The 21,777-nt window shown below is 37.7% G+C and overlaps 1 protein-coding gene across 2 annotated transcripts in view; it reads right to left on the bottom strand.

Annotated features, from left to right (window-relative positions):
* The window catches only part of Pde6 (phosphodiesterase 6), a 649,430-nt gene that overhangs the window by 47,446 nt on the left and 580,207 nt on the right, over nucleotides 1-21,777 (bottom strand). For both annotated transcript variants that reach the window (XM_083140787.1, XM_083140788.1), the window contains 4 exons: nucleotides 20,060-20,186; nucleotides 13,379-13,484; nucleotides 7,096-7,239; nucleotides 3,994-4,173 (listed from right to left, as the gene is read on the bottom strand). In XM_083140787.1, coding sequence (XP_082996913.1) covers nucleotides 3,994-4,173; nucleotides 7,096-7,239; nucleotides 13,379-13,484; nucleotides 20,060-20,186 — 557 coding nt within the window. The remainder of the gene's footprint in view (nucleotides 1-3,993; nucleotides 4,174-7,095; nucleotides 7,240-13,378; nucleotides 13,485-20,059; nucleotides 20,187-21,777) is intronic.

Below are 21,777 nucleotides of genomic sequence, written 5' to 3'. Positions count from 1 at the left end.
ACACGACGGTTTGTGGAAGATGTGCTAACTGCTAATCCAAGCACCAGTACGCATGCACTAGCCCACGAACGAAACACCTCCCATGTGAATGTGTGGCGAGTCCAAGGAGAAGAGGGGATGCACCTGTACAAATTGAAGAAAGTGCAAGAAATTTTACCTCGGGACTTTGGCCCATGTGAGGACTTTTGCCAATGGTTTGTTCATCAAATTGAAACTATCCCCAATTTTCAGAATACGGTACTATAGACTGATGAGACTATCATTTGACCACAGTCCATGTGTGGGAACATGAAAATCCACATGCACTGCTAGTGGCACATCATTAGCACAGATTTGCAGTGAATGTGTGGTGCGGGATACTGCATGACCATTTGATTGGACCGTACATTCTCCCTGTTCACCTATGTGGACCCACTTATCAAGCATTTCTCAGTGAGGTTTTGCCTGAACTACTAGAGGATGTGCCCTTGGCACTGAGACAAAGACTGTGGTTTCAACAAGACGGTGCACCCACACATTTCGATCAGAATGTGCGCCATTTCCTGAATACTGTATTCCACAACCAGTGCATTGGCAGGGGAGGGCCTATGCCATGGCCACCTGGATCGCCTGATATTACACCCCTGGATTTCTTCCTCTGGGGAGAGATGAAATGCCTCATTTACGAAACAACTGTTGTGTCAGCCGAGGACCTCGTTGCCTGTATCAATGTAGCTGCAGCATCGATAGCAGAAACGCCGAGGTTGTTGGGTTGCACTAGACAATCGATTCACCGTTGTCGCCTCTGCTTGGAAGTACATGGTGGACACTGAAAACCGTCTGTGATGAGGTTCCCTTCACATCTCCATTAAGCATACTGTGTGCCCTTCAGGGTATGCAATCTATGACAGTTCATTTTTTTCGTTTTTACATCATGGTGCCCTTAGCTCAGGAAATTTTCTTTGTTTTTTGGTGCCATTCAACACATGCCAACTTTTGTCGATACCAGCTCACGCAGAATGCACACCTACCCCACTCCTGTCAACATCTTCGTTCGCGTCCTTTGGGGAATCCCTTGCGCCAACATTGCACAACATATCCGCGTGATTTTTTGACAAGAGCGTACCCAATTTCTTAGTGGACTGCCCAACATCGATGACTTCTCTCCACCCATTTTGCCATTATTCCCTTCGGAAAATCATTTTCCCACGTTTTCAAACGTCAATAACTCAGCAACAAAGCCGTTTCCGGAATTTCATTACATGAAATTTCCACCTTATTTTCACACGTACAATCACCTCCCAAGCGTTGTAAACGAACTTACGAAACACCCTGTATATATCGTAGAATATATCAGATCCCTAGTCGATACGCAACAACTCTGAATTGTTCATTAAGTCAAACAATTTCAACCCGTCTTACAGATTCTGTGCATACATTCAGTGTTTATCGAGTCAGATACTTCAAATTGTGTACACTCTGTCCAGGGAATATCTGGAGCAAGCGAACAAAAACAAGTTCTCTGAGCAAGTAATACTCCGTAGGGCTCGATCAATGAACACATGAAAGGAGCGGAAAACATGACTGCAGCTACCAGCCATTTTCAGCAGCATGCCCTGCTTTGCTCCACCCACTTGGCCTCTCCTCTTCCCTACCATTATGTGTGCCCTTCTGCACAGATACCCGGGACAAAGTATAGCACATTTTCCAAATTCAATGTGCGTGTGTTTTTTCTTACATGTAGTAGAGAATTTATGGTGACATCCTTGCTTAAAATAAAATTATATACATATGTATATTGGCGCCTCCAATGACCAAGCAGTGAATAATATTAAATGCCTAGTTGCAATCCCACTCTGGCCACACATATGCAACAGCAAATAGCCGAATGAGCAAAACTATAGTGATCTACATACACTATGTTCAGTTCATGCTTATATTTCTGTTAACAAGAATTTCTAATCTTTGGTGAACTGATTGTAGAAACTTGGGAACAACAATACTGAATATGCATTTAATCATTTTTGGCTGACACAGCTATCTCTAAGTAACTACAAAGGTCATCTTTCAATGGGGTTGTGAGTATCTGGAAGAGTTCTAATTGATGACATTTTTTAATTTTAAGTAGATTTATAAACATGTTATGTGGACGATAGTTTCCAGTGTATTATTTTATAAGAATCTACTGAATAATAATAACGTTGTTAAAGTTTTGAAAGCTAGAGGCGCAACTGGTTGTTTTTCTTTCTTTATTTGCTGGAGAGGTACATATCCACAATATCACGTTCAAGTAGCATTTGATATGTTATAAATGTAGACAATTCTACACATTTGATAGTTTTCAAGATGGAGACAAGTAACTTTCGAACAATTGTCTCCCACTGCCAGGCTCTGTGGTGTTATTCTGATTAGGTCACCTTCAAACAGAATAGTTCCCTACAACCAAAACTTTACAACTTTAGAAAATAAACTTTATAAGGAGCTATTGGATTTCAGCATGGGAAGAAACCATTGATCTACACAATACATTCAAAGCTCACTATGAGAGATGGATATATATGGTATAATTTTTCAGAGTATTCTCACTGGATTGAAGTTTCAGTTATAGATGACAACATTCTCTCAATATTCGAAGATATTTTTTTTTATTCTTCCATGCTAATTTAGGATAATACTTTATCCACAAAATAATGTGGTGGTTAGAGATTACTATGAGTATAAGGGTGCATTTTCCAATTCATTTTTTCGGTATTTTGCTTGTTTAGGTTAAAAGCGACGATGTACGTGAATGAGAGGACAAATTGTGAAGCGAGGATAGCATGGGAGTCGCCATATTTTTATCATTTCATGCAGTTAGTGTACATATATGCATGGTTACAGCATTCAAGAAAAGAATTTAAACTTTCAGCTTTTTTGTAACTTGAAATGGACCATGCCAGTTTCCAGGAAGGGGTTCAGGGGCCTGTTTGACCCTCCTCCCGACGTCCATGCAGGAAAGCAGAGAGAAACACACATGCTTGTTCTGGGATTCGATCTCGGGTTCTTAGTCAGTGTCAATATTGATGACTGCACGTGTAATGCAGTCACTGATATTTCTGACATGTAACTACCACATTGAAGTCAATGAGGCTGTTACAACCTACAAGTGTCTGTGGCTGTACACTGTAGGTTCTCCGTCGCAAGGCTGTACGATACGAATGGCTTTGCGTCCCTCTCCAACTGCAACAAAAGAGGCCCCCACAGATGGTAGCCACGTTGACGCCGTTGTGGGGCTTATTAACTACTGAGAGCTGCCCGTACCACTTCTGCTGTCCTTGTAGATCATAGGAAACAGATATACCTGTACTTCTACTGGTGGAGGCAGGCTTTCTAAGAGGAGCAGCGGGAGCTTTGAAGGCTGATCAGGACAGGGTCTACAGTTCAAAGTGGGATCTGAACCACTGTGTGCCTCCACCAGATATTGAACCCGGGACCCCTTGATTACAAGGCAACGACGCTACCACTGTGCCATCGGGGAAGCCCTATATAACGTTGAGATATACAACAGACCTGAAGGGTGTTATTTGCTTGACTTACTGATTCAATAATTTATTTCATTTTTTTTCTGTGTGTAATTCGATAAATGCATACATTGCACAAAGGGTAACTTCATACATATTAATTTAAGGAAAACATATCTTTCAGTCTATTCTGTACTCAAAGTAGTTGATGAAAGCCACACAATTCTTGCTGTTGTAACCCACCACCCTTCTCAATAAAAAAAATAAAATGAAGTAAATAAAAATAAAATAATAATAAAAGAGATTACTTAGTCTCTGATTTTGCAAAGTAGACTTGAGGAATGTTTGCAAAATATAACACTTACATGCAAAATCAAAATCACTGATAAATAAAATAAACAAAAGAAAGTCCTGCAAATCTTGAACTGAGATATGGATATTTTATTGCCCCAAATTCATGTGCCCCTCAGTCCTAGTGTTGCAGGGTCTACATCTGGCCTTGCATAACACTTGCCTGGAAAATGTTATTTCCCTCGCTGTTCAAAATCATGACACATTGGTCAAAATGGTGATGCTCCATGGTGGATGTGGTGTAAAGAATTGCTAATGGAGATTCTGTCTTTGTCTGGAATGCATTATTTGTTCCTCGATGATCCAAATCATGGCACAGGCATGCAACCAGGAGACCCAGAATCTAAAGAAAAATAAAGATTAGCTCAATAACTTACACTCTGTAAATTAGCTGTTCAAACCTCAGGAAAATGTAACATGAATGTGAGACAAATAAAATAATTTAAATTTTATGTGGATTCACCAGTTGGGGCAAATAAGACACTGACTGCATCCAAAAGGTACAAGGAGCAGACTTGACATCACTAATGCAGTTTGAAAGACCCAATTAGATGAGCAATCGGGACCACAGTGCAGAGCATACATTGTTGCAGCCTTGAGCACGAGACTTGTGCACTCCTTCTTCATTTGTTTGAATTCATGGAGGTAGAAAGCCTGAAAATTGTTCATTGAAGTTATTATAATGTATGGAAATGTATGAATAAGAACATTTGAAAATGCTATGTGATTTCTATGGTGAAAAACAAGTGTTTAAAATGCGGAAAAAACAGCATGTCGTCAGTTTTATCTACTTATTGTATTTGGGGCTGCAGTCAATGTGAAATTCGAAAGACTTTCACTTCTATTCCACGACTTCAAGACCGAACTGTGAGACCATTCTCAGAGGATATTTGTTTCAAGTATGGTCTTCCACCTTCAGACAAGTCCATAAAAGAGTAAATACAAGAATGGGACAAAAAGGAAAATAAGAAATATCAAATTAGACTGTGGCCAGCTCATTGCGAGACATAGTCACCTGGTGAAGACTGCAACAGTGACAATATTGTGCAAAAGCAAATGTAAATATTTACATTATTTTTCATAATTTACACTCTTTAACCAAGCAGTCATTCTAGTGTGTTGCTACAATTCCTCAAAGGATACCAAAAAAATTTAACACTGTAACTATAAGACAATCAGTTGCATTAATCAAAAATTAGCATCGGCTCTTAAGGTAGCAGAGTAAGTGCTCAAGAAGTGATCATGTGCTCAATATTTTGTATGAATAAATTTCCCTCAATAGTTTCCAACCTAGCAATATCAGCATTCTATGACATGGTGACATTCAGACATACTTTCACACTCATGTTACAGCTAATTAACTAAATAACTAACTCTCTAGCTTTCTTAAACCCAAAGGTATATGGCTGCATCAACACAAGTCTTCCATCTCTTCCTATCCTGGGCAAGATCAATCCAATCTTTCCATCCTAACCAATTTTCTTTACGTTCATCTCAACATAATCTTCATCTTGGTCTTTGTACTGGTCTCTTACCATCAGGTTTCCTAACAAGAATCCTATAAACTCTTCTTTTCTCTCCCATTCGTGCCACATGGCCTGATCACCTAAGTCATTTTGACTTAAATATTCTAATAATATCTGAACAGAAATACAAATTTTGCTGTTCTACATCATGTAACCTTTTTCACTCACCTGTCTCCTCATCCCTTTTAGGTCCAAATATTTTTCTAAGGAATTTATTTTAATATACTATTAATTTACTTACGTGAAATTTAGAAGATTTCGCACTTCCGCATTGCACAATTTAATGGTTCAATCCTATTAATTTCGATGTGAATGAAGACAGTGGATCTTCGAAATTAATAGGATTGAACCATTAAATTGTGCAATGCGGAAGTGCGAAATCTTCTAAATTTCACGTAAGTAATTTTAAACCACGTTTACCGCAACCATCATGAAGACTATTAATTTATCTAATTCTTTTAATGTAAGGGACCAAGTTTCACATCCATGTAATACTACAGGCAAAATTACTGTTTTGTACATTTTAACTTGTAGTTTCTTAGATATTATATGAGATGATAAAAGTTTATGAAGAGAAAAGTACTTCCTGAATTAAGTCTGCTTTTATTTCCTCTTCAATATAATTTTCATTTGTTAGTATTACTCCTAAGTACTTGTTATAAATACTTGAATTTTGATTATTGCCTATCACTTGGTTTTGGCCTGTAAGCATATATTTAGTATTCTCTTTGCTAACTTCCAAACCTATTTCTTTAGCTGCTTTTAAAAATATTTTACTATTATTCTAAATTGAATTTATACGAATAAATAATATATAATACCATGTTAAAGCTGTATGTGTGTATATAAATACTTGCTCAATTTCTGAGAAAGTGCTGTTTTTCATTCATATCAAAATGTGAGCACATACTAAACCCTGTACCAGCTAACTGTATACCCGGCGAATGAGAACAAGTCTCTGTGCAAGTAGTGATGCAAGGTGCCTCCACCAATGAACAGTGAGAGAAACGAGATTGCATAATAGACGACTGGAGTTACCCAATTTCCCTGCTTTGCTCTGCAGTGTTGCAAACTTTTGAAAACAATGATACCTCACGCACATGGCAAACAGACTGTATTTTTGTCTCCAGGTCCGTAAGCTTGATTTAAGAATTTCCTAGGGAAATATTAGGGATAAAATAGCAAATGTTGACAAGCCATACATTTAGCATATGGACTAAGGTCTGGACTGTACCAAGGGACGGATTAAGGTGGGTGCTTTTGAAGCTGAAGCATTAGGCTCATTCCTGAAATAGTCCCAGATAAAAACAGACGAGAATTTTCCGAAAACTGAACAGTTTTCTTTTGCTATATTAACCTGAAAATAAATCTCAGAATGAAATTTGGAGCCCCAATTTCAGATGCCTAGACACAGCATTACTTGTTATACAGTTACTACGTATACAGCATCAGGCCCAATTTCGTCTTAATCCGGCCCTGACCATACGTCCATACATGCCATGAAATTTCCATACATGTATAATCAGGACCATATGGTTGGCAACACTGCACTTTCACAATCTGATTTCTCTCCTCCTCCTCTGCTGCCATGGGTGGCCCTGCTCCACAGTTAGCTGGGACAGGGTATACAGCAGCATGTTCTCAGCCTTTTATAGTTATATTAAATGAAGTTCATGTTCCCAAAACTTGTGAAATAAGTAGGTGCTCAGTTTTCTCTATTTGACCCAAAAAAGTCGTACCTCAAGATCTGTCATGAATTGTTCCATCTTTCCAGTCTTCAGCATAGCAAACATTGTCTGAGCAACATTTAAAGCATGTCTCCAGTTGTGGTATTTAACAGGCCGATAATTTTTCTTCACACTTAGTACAAAACGACATAGTACCTGAAATATTAAAGAATTGCAATTTATACTTAAAGCATTCCTGACTAAATACTCATACGATGTAAAGTATTCACTCTTTTTGGAAAGGTTGTAGTTCAATATATTTTCCTGTCATTCTACTTTAAATGAAAGAGAAAATTTGTGCATGCAAAAGTGATTGAAATAGATCCTACAGTTCTATACCAATACTAACTAGAACAAAGCCAATTTATGACAACCAAATTTACACATTTCTAGAATATTTGGTACCAGATTGCAAACACAAGATGGAATTAAGGTTGACTTGAGGTTATAACACTGACAAGATTGACAGGTGCATAGGCTAAATCACCTTGAGTGTAATCATTTTACAGTATGGAAACATATACAGGAATTTTACCCTAACAGTCAGCATCAGGCAAAGGCATCTGAGAAGCTCTCACCACAGATAAGTAAAAGTAACTGTCTGGAACTGCATCATCAGAAGAAAAATTGTGTTAATGTAATGAAGAGATAAATAGAAATACTTTCTTCTAAGGCTCAGATGCATATAATATTTACTGATTCTTGACAATACAAATATTATTACATTTCACAGCAAATAATCTACAAATAGTTACATGTGTAACAATATGAGTAATCATTACACTACAGCTTTATGATGACAATTTACTAGACATTTGTTCAAAAATGTTAAAGACTAATTTATATATATAAAGTAAAGTGCTCCCTTGTGCTTAGCACCATGCCATGAAGGCGTGTAGGGGGTGTGGGGGTAACGCCCCACACTTTCTTGATCCGGTCGTGAGTGGGGGTGATGTGATCAGCATCATGCCCCTGACCACCTTTACCATCCAGGGTTTCCCCCAGGTACCCATGTCATTCGATGCTGGGTGGGCGACGAGGCCGCTTCCAATGTTAGAAAAGTTCCTGGATTTGAACCGGCCAGGCATCAAACCTCGGCCACCGTGGCCATCCTAATTTATATAAATATTGTTAAAATAACTATACCCCTTTTATAGAAATCCATTATTCTCACATATTTTGTCAGGCAATTATCAAAAGTGCCAGTATTTTGCTTTTGTCATGGGATAATTAGACCTTGGAAAGTATTGGTAGACAAAATAAATTGAAACATACAGGGCCGTATTCAGATCTGTTCCTTTCCATGAGGATTAAACTGCAATTAGTTGATAGCATATGTACCACTAAGTTCAAGGAAAATATTATTGGACAGTGAGAATAATATTATATTATTATTATGTGCCATTATGTGATTTTCAGTTGATAATAAATAGATTCACTGGCACACAGATGATTAATATTAAAATATTGGAAAGCTTGTGAAAATTTCAGGTTTAGCCAGAGATTGAATCTAAGTCTTTGGGATTCTGCATCAATACTCAACCATTTTCTTTATTATTTGAATATCTTATTTTTCGTGATCTTATAAATTTTTCACTTTACTTTCAATTTTCATCAGGGCAGAAAAACACGAACATCCATGTCTTACCCAGGATTTTAACTTGCGATCTCTGGCATTGTAGCTGATATAATCTGCTGATTACTCCACCATGGAGGTCGACATCTCTGAGCTATCAAGAATATCTCTAGTTTCAGCTCAAATTACACTATTTAACATACTTACTGCTACCATAAATGGTGATGGACAGTGCTATTTTGTTTGTCCAGTCTCCCATGTATCAAACTGATGTATGATAATAATAGGAACAAAACCAAAAATTATTATAATTTCAGTTTAGTACCTTTTCAAGGTAGAAATTTTGTTTTTGTAGCAAGTATGCAATTCTGTACATGTGGATTCCTATATATAATTTTGGTTTCTGTGCCATGTGTGACGTTCATTTTGTAGATGCAAAAACATGCACATATCCACATGATACAATTGTGCGTATGGAATTACATACACATGGAATGTGTTAGATGCCATTGTTATTCCATTCCTAGACACACTTGCGCAATCATCATTGAAAACAATTGAATAGTGCTCCAGCTCACAGTTCACATCGTTCGACAGGGATGGTAATGTGGCAATATAGCATGACGTAGTGGTTGCTTCTTTTACTCAGTGCATGTTCATTGGCTAGCTAGTAACTAGTGCTGCCAACTGTAAATATGTGGCACCATCTCTGTCACGAAAGGAGAAAGGCAAAGTGACGGTGAGTTTTGTTGGATTGAAAATTTTAATTTTAAGTATTTGACCAGTTTGATGTTGTGTGCGTGTATTGCGTGTGTGTATGAAAATGCATGTGCTTGCCTCCAGTACTATTGTTCATATTTCATCACTTTAGAATTGCTCAAAAGAAATAAATTATGTGGAGGCATGAGCATATCAACTCTCGGCTCCGGCATGTGTTCTTGTAGGAATAGTATGAAGAAAGTTGTTATTTTTGTTGCTTAATGCGGTGCATGTTGTTTCCTTGTTAAAATTGGCATGCTTTGATGGGTGACAAGTTCATAACAAATATAAAAGTCACACAGCTTATTGTTTAGTGGCAATATATGGATGGACTTCTTATTCTTGTTATTGTTGAAGCTGGCATCATTTGTAAATGTACAACAAAGGCAGTCAACTGTCAGCCATCACAGAGAGGCAATGATACTGCTTAAGGAGGATTGTTTGTGGCCCAATTGTCATGGTTTAACACATTCGCAAGTTACACTGTTCTACAAATGTTCACTTTCTTTTCTGTTACAGAAAGGAAAGTAGTTCCTTCTTACTGAAATTTACCTCCTGAACATGAATATGCACTTCATTTTCTAAGATTGGCTCTTAATTTGAAGTTACTGCTTATTTCATGTTACTCATAAGCAATGCATTGGCTCTTATTTTCAAGATAAGCATAATTCACGTTACATAACAATTAATCATATTCAATGTGGGTATAACTTAATAAATATATAAAGAGCGCCCGCAAAAGAAAGCATGAAAACATAGATGAGAGATGCCGTGAAAGACAGATGCAAATTAACTTAATGCTGGTGATGCTTTATGATAATTTTCTTCTTAACTGGGGGAAAGCATAACTCTGTTTCCTTCATTTAAACATATCCGTATTCAGCATCCTCATATTAGTAAAGATTGGGTACTTTCATTTCGGTAACAAAACGTGTATTGAACAGTGATATTAGTTCTTCTTAAACCAGTGGTAGCGTCAGTCGTGTATCACATGTCATTGCAGTTCCAGTACCAGTGTGGACGGGCTTATTAAAATCCCACCAGGCCCATTAATGCAATGGAAAAATATTAATTTTTTAAAATTTTATTTGAAATCACTAAGAAGAAGTCTTCTTTGCATCATTTTGGGTAATTTTACACATGTGTAAGTCCACATTTTAGTCCATATGTATGTACATATAAAGCCACTTGTTAGCACATATTAATCCCAGCCCTGCTATAACCCTCTGCCCACAAATGTACTAAATGTGCTGGTAACATTGCAACTGATGTCATGCCTGGATTTCATTGGCTGTTATGCTCAGAGCCACCAGGAGGAAACGAGTATGGTTTGTCTTGAGGCATCGGTCACGGGGGAAAGAGCAGTGTAGCTGACTAACAACGTGTATGGTAAGTGTGGCGATATGATGGGGAATTTACATAGATTGTGGTTCCTTTAAATTCTATAGTTTATTTGTTAATTTATTTGTCCTATATTAGGTTATTGTTATTCTAACTTCTAATTGAATTAATATTAGTTTGGGTATTGAGGAACCTATTCTTAGAATTCTCGGTTGTATGGCCGCATTCACTATGCACGCATTGACCTCTAATTATTTATCAATTTAAGTTGCATATCATACAGTTGTCTGATTAATGATATATAAAGAAAGGGAATATATTTACTTGTTGATTGTTACCATTCTATAAAAGTACTCTTGCACTGTTAAAATATAAAGGAAAAGATCTAAGTTTCTTGTTTTGAATTCGTAGCTAATTTCCTAGAATAATGGACTCTGATAACAGCTTGCTTTCACTGTCCCTCTGTATGGTAGATCCTGCTTTATGCAGTTGAGGTTGAGCGTGTCGAATATGAGTAAATGGGCCTTTTTTACAGTTAAGTTGCACTGCTTATAATGCATGGCGTTTAAACCTCAATGTTAGATAGAGCTGAGTTCTCTAATTTCCTAGTTCTACGAACAGCTGTGCCTCAGAGCACTGTAGTGATTTTCCTATTGAACAGATTAGCAACACTGGTTCTCACGTTCCGCTACACCAATTGCAGCAGAGCTTCCTCGGTCAGGCTATAAACATGTTAAATCTCTCTGCATGCTTTGTCCATTCCAGGAATTTTACAAGTTCCCTGTAACTAGGTTTAGACATAGAACAACTAGTGCCATATCCATGCCATTAGGGAACTATTAATTACAAAAATTTCATTCACTAATAAATCATCTATTATTACTGAAGCTTTACCAAATTAAATTATTGATATGTTCTTTTTATCTCAAATTGGCCACTTTGCTGTGGATTTCCAAATAAGAATGTTGAGCCTTTTACAAATAATCCTGTTCATATGTCATAATTCTTTTTCAGAAAAAAAATCCCATTTCATATACAAGGGTCGTTCAAGGTTGACCGGGATTTTCGTACATAAAAAATCGATGAATAGCCGGATCATGATGAAACGTGCAGGTGACGTAATGTATTCCTTCGCGAGTAACTAGCGCATAACGTATTTCGCGCATGCGCAGCAGTTGCAGCGAACATGGCAGCAAGCAGTGTGTCTGTGGCTGTGGAGCAGCGGTGTGTAATCAAATTTCTCATGGAGGAGAAAGTGAAACCAGCCGAGATTTTCAGACGATTGCAAACGATGTCGCGGACAAGAGTACGAATGGTGTGAGCAGTTTCACGAAGGACGGGAGCTGGTGACAAATGAAGCGCATGGACACATTCGCCCGACTGCAGTCACACCAGTGAATATCGCACGTGTTGAGCAAATGATTCTTGAGAACCGGCGAGTAACAGTGTGGGATATTGCTGCCGAGGTGAATATCAGTGTCGGGAGTGTTGAGACAATCATTCACGACCACTTACGCTTCCGCAAAATCTGTGCAAGGTGGGTTCCCCACCAGCTGACATTCGATCAGAAGTGGACACGCAGGACGATCTGTGAACAGCTTCTGAATCGGTTTCAAGCAGAAGGTGATGAATTGTTGCAATCCATCATTACGTATGATGAAACATGGTTGCACAATTCAACCCCAGAGACCAAAAGACCAAGCATGGAGTGGCGGCATAAAGGTTCCCCGCCCCCCAAGAAAAACAAAACACAGCCATCCGCTGGAAAGATCATGGCAAGTGTCTTCTGGGACATGAAGGGCGTTATCAATGTGGATTTTCTGGACAAAGGGAGCACGATTAATGCCCAGTATTACTCCACATTGTTGAGTGGTGCTGTACGAAAGTCCATTCGCAAGAAAAGACCTGGGATGTTGTCTGGAAATGTCATTCTTCTCCATGACAATGCCCGCCCTCACACGGCCAATGTAACAACAACAACTCTGGCCGACATGCGCTGGGAAGTTCTGCCCCATCCCCCCTACAGTCCGGATTTAGCCCCCAGTGGTTATCATTTGTTTGCACACCCTAAATACCATCTGGGTGGGAAGAAATTCACGACAGACGAAGCACTGCAGAGCGATGTCCTCCAGTGGCTACGACAACAACCAGGTTCTTTCTATGCCAAAGGAATTTGGGAGCTGCCAGAACGATGGCAACGGTGCCTCGGCGCGCATGGAGAATACTTTGAAAAACTGACATAGTTTGGTGTTTCTTCTGCTACCTATTTCCTCTGCAGAAATAAAAGTCCCGGTCAACCTTGAACGACCCTTGTATTTGTACAAAATAATTTTTGAGATGTTCTTCCCTACCATTATCATAAAACATAGTTCAACAAATATGTGTTTTATGTTGCTATATGGTTGCAGTAATCAAGGAGTGACAGAAGAATCAAATGAAAAAAAATGTTACTCTGATACCTAAAATTATAAAGTAACAGAAAGTAAAAGTTATGAATAATTTGAATGCTAACAAACATGATATGCTTATGCTATAATACATGCTATAAGTTTGTCCTCAAGAAGAGATGTGTCATGTAACTACAGTAATTTGAAACTTACCAGTTTTAAGTCCACTTACCTCATACGGAATGTGGAACTTGTTGATTAGGTTACATTCAAGGAACATTCGAATAGTTGCTCTGCAAGTGTCTTCGTCAGGCAAATTGAAGTCAATGAAGTTAAAACTGTGAACAGCAAAGCATACACTGAGAATTGTATGACATTATCAGCATTGTGCAGGGCACTATATGATAATAAATGGAAGTCATTTAGCAGTGTTATTTGATATTTGCAACTTCTAATAGAATTTTACCTCCACGAAAGTTTGAACTAATATGCTACTATTTAAAGGTACCTTGAAAACAGTGATACCATATGAATGAGAAAGTGCTGTGTATTTTTTTTTTATTTTACATGAAAAATTTGTAGAGTTTATATTTATCTCACAATAAATTATATACTCTATGTGATCAAAAATATCCGGACACCAGTCAAAATGTGTGTTGTGCATAGTAAACCACTCTGTGGAGCCATCTACAGTGAGGTGAGGCAAGCAAGGGACCACTACAGGCAGCATAGTACACGAGACAGCAGAATGGGTCAGTTGAAGGAACTTACAGACTTCAAACGTGGTGAAGTGATTGGGTGCCACAGGAGTAACAAGTCAGTGTGCGAGATATCCACCCTGCTAAACATCTCGAAATACACTGTCGCCGATGTGATAGTGAAGTGGAAACATAATGGGATGTGTACAACTGCAAAACATTCTGACCGAGCGCCCATGTTGACAGACAGAGACTGCCGAGTGTTGAATAGGGTAGTACGAGAGAACCGGCAATCAACGATCGCCAACATCACACAGGAATTCTAAACTAGGGCAGGATGTAATTCTAGCAGCATGACCTTGCGACGTGTGGTACGACAACTCTGATACCATAGACGAGTGGCAGCCCATAAGCCCCACATTACCCAACAAAATGCGAAGCGCTGTCACGCATGGTGTAAGGAGAGGCACAATTGGTCGTTAAAACAGTGGAAATCCGTGATGTGGAGTAACAAATCACGTTATACCATGTGGCGATCAGATGATCGTGTGTGAGTGGGGCGAATGCCTCATGAACAACATTTAGCATCCTGTGTTGTGCCAACAGAGGTGGGTTGACAGTGTGGGCATGTTTTTCCTGGAAGGGGGTTGGTCCCCTCATTGATTTGAATGGTACTGTCTCGACACATCATTACGTTGACATTTTACAAATGTTCATGCTGCCTACCATCGAAGAACAGGTCACAGATGTTCATTGCGTGTTTCAACATGACAATGCCCCGTCCACACTGTGTGCTGTGTGGGACAGTGGTTTCAAGAGAAAAACGTCCCACTTATGGCCAGGCCTGTGCAAAGCCCCGATTTGAATCCCATTGAACATCTCTGGGATGTTTTGGAATGCCAACTTCGTGCCAGACCATGCCGACCAACATCCACTGCTCATCTCATCTTGGCACTTTGCGAAGAATGGGCCGCCATTCCCCAAGATACCTTTCGCCACCTGATTGCCAGTATGCCTGCGAGAGTGGAGGCTGTCATCAAGGTCAAGGATGGCCCCACATGGTATTGATTGCCAGTGCATCTGATGGAGGATGCTTCGAACTTCACGCCCTAATTCCAGCGAGTGTCCGGATATTTTTGATCACATAGAGTATGTATCAGAACACAAACCAATCTATACTTTAGTATTCAGTAATTAGTCCGATGTAAAAACTAGGGGTGTGCGGCATACCAAAAAGTCAGGATTGGGATCGAGAAAAAAATTTCCCATCCCGATCCTGACTTTGGGGAAATGACTTCCTGACTTTCTCAGGATCCTAAGTAGTCAGGAAATACCGAATGGTCATTTTAAAAAGTAGCTAATTCTGTATGTTTTCTGCACTGTAAATGTCTGGAACTTATTGGAAATGGTAAGTGTTTGGACCAGATTCAAAAACTTAAGGTGAAAATTATGTGTAGAACTTGAGATTTTCAGAGCTTCGGGAAATTTTGAACATTTCCCATCCCAAAAATTTCCTGTCTTTTTTAGGTAATTGCAATTTTTTCCCATCCCAAATATCAGGATTTTAAAAATGTCCTGTCCTGATCCTGTCCTAACCCAAAAAATTCTGCCCACACACCTCTAGTAAAATTCATATGTTGTCCTATATGTTGGGCCAACGTTGGAACAATGGTCAAAAACTACCATTGCCAACGGTATGTTCTTATGTTTGGCCAACTTTTTCCAGTATAGTTGGCTAAACATTGGGACAATAACTTTTGGGTACTTGGGTTTGGTTAAAATGTATAATTTCCTAATTAAAAGTTTTCTCTACATGATTTCTTGGTCTTTAGTTGCACATGCATGAACATTTTCATATATTTCTTTCTTTTCAATCAGATATGCACAATCAAATATATTTCCTTTTTGATTTTGGAATATAATCTTCAAGATTAGCATTAGCTAAATGGGAATTGTAGCTCTCCTGGGGACTTGATTCAAGTAAATATTCTTAGGTTACCAGCCAGGTTAACTTGGCAGAATTGTCATCAGGCATGTGGTAAAAACCATTACCATGATTGTTGTATGGTATCTAATCTACGCAAGAAGTTCAGTCATGAAGGGAGCCTGACTTTCAGTATACAGGGTGGCTCAATAAGTCACTTAACACCCTCAGTACAAGGCCACTGCGGCATGGAATTTGAAATTGGCGATGACCAATCGTTATCTGGCCAAGGGGGAACCACATTGACGCCACCCACATGGTCGGCGGCCATCTTGATGTCCGCCATCTTGAATTCAACTTCAGAATTTTAAATGGGAAGGGGGTTGTGCGACATATCAAAATGTGCTAGAATTTCACGAGAAATGCAATGGTGAAGGTTTTTTCGACGTATCTTTAACCAGTAAAAAGTTATGAGTGAATTCTTGTACCAATTTGCTCCTTTTCGAGGTGTTCGAAAAATGCCTTAAAATTTGTTTAGCGCTTCGGTAATGCATCGAGATCAAAGTGACGTCTATGGAGAGACGTTCGCATGCCATTGCACATTATTTTAATCGGATACATCCATGAAGAGCTGTGCATTATGAATGGTTGTCGCGAACAATTTACAGTGTGCGGCTTCCATTGAATTAAAAGTCCGTCACAGTGACAAGGCTAATGTTTATGTTCATAAGGAAATTCATAAATAGAATATTCGATGATTTTTATCTGATAACCCATTTTCGACAGTTCAAAGCTGAATGGTTAGTGTTGGTAAGTTAATGGTGTGGCGTGCTGTGTGGAACACGATTGGTTAGTCAATTTTCCATCAACGGAACTTTAAATGCTTAGGGCTACTTGGATTTGTTAAATAAACAGTTTTTCTCATCCTTGCTTATGGAAGAAGGTACTTTTTACAGAGTTTTTTCAATAGGGAAGAACACCAGAACACTTATGGGAACGTTATGAACCAGTTTTTGTCCAAAGTACAAGAATTCAGTCATAACTTTTTACTGGTTAAAGATACGTCGAAAAAACCTTCACCATTGCATTTCTCATGAAATTCTAGCACATTTTGATATGTCGCACGACCCCCTTCCCATTTAAAATTCTGAAGTTGAATTCAAGATGGTGGACATCGAGATGGCCGCCGACCATGTGGGTGGCGTCAATGTGGTTCCCCCTTGGCCAGATAACGATTGGTCATCGCCAATTTCAAATTCCATGCCGCAGTGGCCTTGTACTGAGGGTGTTAAGTGACTTATTGAGCCACCCTGTAGTTTGCCAGGCATCCTTAATATTGTGCTCTTTGATTTCAGTTTTCAATTTTATCATTGAGTACAATGTCTCAAAATCGAAATTACTTGGGCAGTGTGAAAAGAATATAACTGAAAGCAATGAAGGATGATAGAGTGAAGAAGTTGATGAAAATAGGCACTCTATTTCAAAATATAGAAACGAAAGAATTCTTTGGAATAAGCATGAAGTTGCTTCATCAACTAAAACTGAATGTAACAATAGATGGGTTCCATGTGACTTCAGGATGCACACAGCCTCCATGTTTGCAGCCAACTATATTTGTCATTTGCAAGGAAATATCCACCACATAGCGTTCGTTACATATGCACCAACTACACGTTTGTTTTAAGTCATGAATGTCTGTCTTAGTATCTCCCCCCCGAACACTTTAATTCAGTATGCTCACAAGAACTGGCCTCAATTATGGCTGCTCAAAACCAAAATGCAACAGTTTGTGATGTAGGTGAAACACACCTATAAGGAGGTGTGTTGTGGGAGTGTGGAAAGGAAAGTAGTGATAGTGAATGTTTAGAGGAAGAAAAGTGAAAATGTGGACAATTCTTACTGAACACAGGAGTTAGTAAAGTGTGAGATGGGGAGACAAAATTATAAACATGTCAAATAATACAGAGGTCTTTTACCAGCAATAATAAGTTATAGGATGAAGCAAAGAATCATCTCAGGTGAGTCCAAAGGTAATACTTGTCAATAACGTGAGTTATGATTCAGTTTTCTTCTAAGTTTATATTGCATATTATATGTTTAATTTTATCACAGATGAAATTGTTAGGAAACTAGTAGAAATTTAACAGTGGGGTCTTATCCTTAAGTTAAATACAATTTGACTTTATTTAAATATTTTTTTATTTTAACATCAAAACATATCTTGTAGAGCTTTTGGTCAGGATAATGCTGAGAAAACTTGCTAATATATATCACACTTTAATGTTTGCCAGTGTAATGGAACACAATGGATACTGCAAATTTGGAAGTCATGGATCCAGGTTAGAGGGTACTTTGTAGTTCTTCTTCCATAAATAATAATAATAATAATAATAATAATAATAATAATAATAATAATATCTTTATTAGAGTGGGTGTGTTTCGGCCTCAAGGGCCGCTCTTACAGCAGATCCTTGTCTGGGTGATTATTATAATGCAAAAATGTAATATAATAATATCTGTTGATTACAAGTAAGCTTAATGAATATGTGTTGAATATAAAATTATTAATAAAATATAAAAAGATGAAACAAGAATTACATATATAAACTAATGAACATAGATATCTAATGTTCTTTGATTTCATCTTTAGTACATGTATGACAGAGTCAGCTGGAACAATTAATGAAACAGTAATAGCAATAATAATAATAATACTAATAAATTGAAAAAGATAAAATAAAATAATAACATTTAGAACGTTAATAGCTATAAGAAGTAATATGCATACAGTTTTTACAATTAACACAGTTATTACAATGGAGATATATATATATACATATATAACTGAAAAGTTGCTTGTGATTAAATTAAGCTGCTTGCATTGAAAGTAACTATGGCTCCATATATTAACCATGATAAAACTAAACTTTCGAAAAAGTTTTTCTTAATTTCAGTGCCTACAATATTATTTAAGTGACATAAGTCTCGAGGAGATTTGTGTTGAAATATGATCTATCCATTCTATGTGGGAATCCAAGGCAAAGGTGTGGTTATTAATTATATTTTCTAAAAATAATTGGTAATTATTCAAATTGGGGAGAATCATGTGATCTGTGCTCTTGCTTAGCTGCCTTGCTAGTAGATGATTTTTAAGTTTCTTTTCAAATTGCTTATGTCACTAGATGGATGGTAGAGAAGTTGGAACGGAATTTAATTCTTTGGTCGCAGTTATGGCATATGCTTTTCTGCATATAGGTGGTTGTGTTATGTACTGGGACTGAACAATAAGTTTTTCATCATGTTACATGTTGATGCCTGCTCGAATTTGTGTTCAGTTTTTCAAAGAGATATCCAGGCTGCTTGCTGCTTAGTACTTTATGTGTTAAAGTTAGTAAATGGTATTTAGCAAAATTCTTTGTATTAAGCCAATTCAAACTGTGTATGTATTTTGAAATGTGGTCCCATTTTGTGAGCTTGTAAATGAATCTCATGCATGCATTCCATAGTTTTTGTAACTTGATAGATATGGAGCTGCTTGCATTGAAAGTAACTATGGCTCCATAGATTAACCATGATAAAACTAAACTTTCGAAAAAGTTTTTCTTAATTTCAGTGCCTACAATATTATTTAAGTGACATAAGTCTCAAGGAGATTTGTGTTGAAATATGATCTATCCATTCTATGTGGGAATCCAAGGCAAAGGTGTGGTTATTAATCATATTTTCTAAAAATAATTGGTAATTATTCAAATTGGGGAGAATCATGTGATCTGTGCTCTTGCTTAGGTTTTTCACAATACATTTTGAACCTATTATGATGAATTTCAACTTAGTTGGGTTCAATTTTAGCAAGTTAAATTGTATTGAATTTCATAAAATTTGTTACATTTAACAGTGTTAAATTAACGGGTGAAAAAAAATGTAAATAAAAATATCAAAAGTCCAATAATGTGAATATGTGATATAACTTGTGCTCCTGGATTTAAAAGATTCCAGATAACAATTATAGTTTCATCCTGTTTATAAGTAACAGATTTGAATAGTTGCCAGAAATGAGGACCTGATAAATTCAGTTGGATACCAAATTAAAAATTACAGTCCAATTTCATGACTTGCAACTGTGTAATATTGTAAGAGAGTGCATTTCTTCAACAAGAATGTTATAACACATAACAATAGTTACGGATTATGTGGATCATTCTCTACAATTTTTAACTGATATTTGTGTTATCTATAAATATTCTCCCTTTTTTCATTACTTTCACTAAAAATGTGGGAACACTTTTCTTACCTGTACAAATTGTAAGTTCTAGCTGAAGGAATTTCTTCCTGATTCAAGCGATCTGTGTCATCTGCTGAGGCAGAAGCATGGTATGATAAACATTCCAATGCCACCTTTTGTTTTGCCATTAGTTTACCTGTAAAGTATCATAAGGAGTTCAGTTAATTTGACTTCTAACAAAGAAGAGATTACAAATTATATTGCTTCATGATTAATAGAGGATAGTATGGGGTTCACTACAATGAAACACACATACCATTAAAGAAAATACAAGAAAATATGATGAACCCAAGACGATCTCGTAGCAGTGTATCCAAGCCAAGTAATTGATGAGAAGGACCACTGTTTTTTTTACTGTTATGCAAGAATATGGCTCATTATGACAGCACTTCAATGACTTTCTCATTTGGACAGATATAAAAGATAAGTTAGCATATCCATTATACGAGGTTTGGCTAGAAAGAAACCGGATTGTTACTACAAAAGCTTTTATTGGTTATTTTGTACAAAACGAACATTAATCCCTTCAAAGTACTCCCCTCCACTATCGATACACCTCTCCATACGAATCTTCCATTGCTGGTAGCAGTGCTGGAAATCATTTTCTGAAACCATGTTCATGACCCCCGTCGCTTTTGTTCTCAGAGATTCTAATGCCGTAAATCTGATTCCTTTCAGTGCTGATTTGATCTTTGAGAGTTAAAAAAAAAAGGGTCGAAGGGAGTGAGATCCGGCAAATAGGGTGGATGTTCTAACACTGGGATCCCATTCTTGGCCAAAAAAAGCCTTGAATGACAATGCCGTTTGGACAGGAACATTGTCCTGATGAAGAATCCATGACTTGCTTATCCACAAATCAGGTCGTCGTCGTCTTACTCGCTCAAGAAGTGTCGTCAGCACACTAATGTAATAATGTTGGTTGACAGTTTAACCTTCGGGTACCCAATTAACGTACACAATCCCACGGATATCGAATCAATTCACTGACATTTGCAATGTTTTATTCCGTTTTTGACGGGCAAGGCCGTCCAGGATGCCAGTCGTCCGCGATCACTTCTCGTCCCTATTTAAACCTTTGAAACCACTGAAACACTTGAGTGAGTGATAAACACTTATCTCCGTACACTTCCTTCAACAAACCATAAGTTTCTGTGGTGCATTTTTCGAGTTTCATAATAAACGTCACATTGATACGCTGTTCCACTTTCACACTTAACATTTTTCCGACGGAGCACAGATGTACAGTTTACTTCATCCACAAGCGGAACTGATCGCTGCGTACCCTGGGAAATCACACAGTCGATAGGCAGGATATCACATTATACACTCATGCACCGCTTGACCTTGACGTGCATACCGTTTGTCGACAGCAACATCGATCCGGTTTTTTTCTAGCCACACCTCGTAAATATAGATTTTCAAATGCACTGGAAGTGTCAAAGCCTGGATATTTATTGACCAACTTCTTAAAACAAAATGGTGTGTGTAAATATTTTAAGGATCTATTTTTCACTTTGAGAACATTTAATATTCCTTGTCTTGTTAGGTTTCTGAATGAATTCACAAAGTTCTCTAATTTTGTCAGATCACTAAGTACCTTGAATACAATTCTACAAAAATGAGATAACATTTCTACCACTTTTGGCTAATTGTGAAGAGGAGGATGTAAGGTGATAAGATAAAACATATGAAAGAAAAATCACAAACACACATGGACAGGATGCAAC

This window comes from Lepisma saccharinum, chromosome 19 (genome assembly GCF_977018435.1).
Source record: "Lepisma saccharinum chromosome 19, izLepSacc3.1, whole genome shotgun sequence".
NCBI lineage: Eukaryota > Metazoa > Arthropoda > Insecta > Zygentoma > Lepismatidae > Lepisma > Lepisma saccharinum.
The sequence above is the reverse complement of the archived record's forward strand: the minus strand, read 5'-3'. Positions and strand labels throughout refer to the sequence as shown.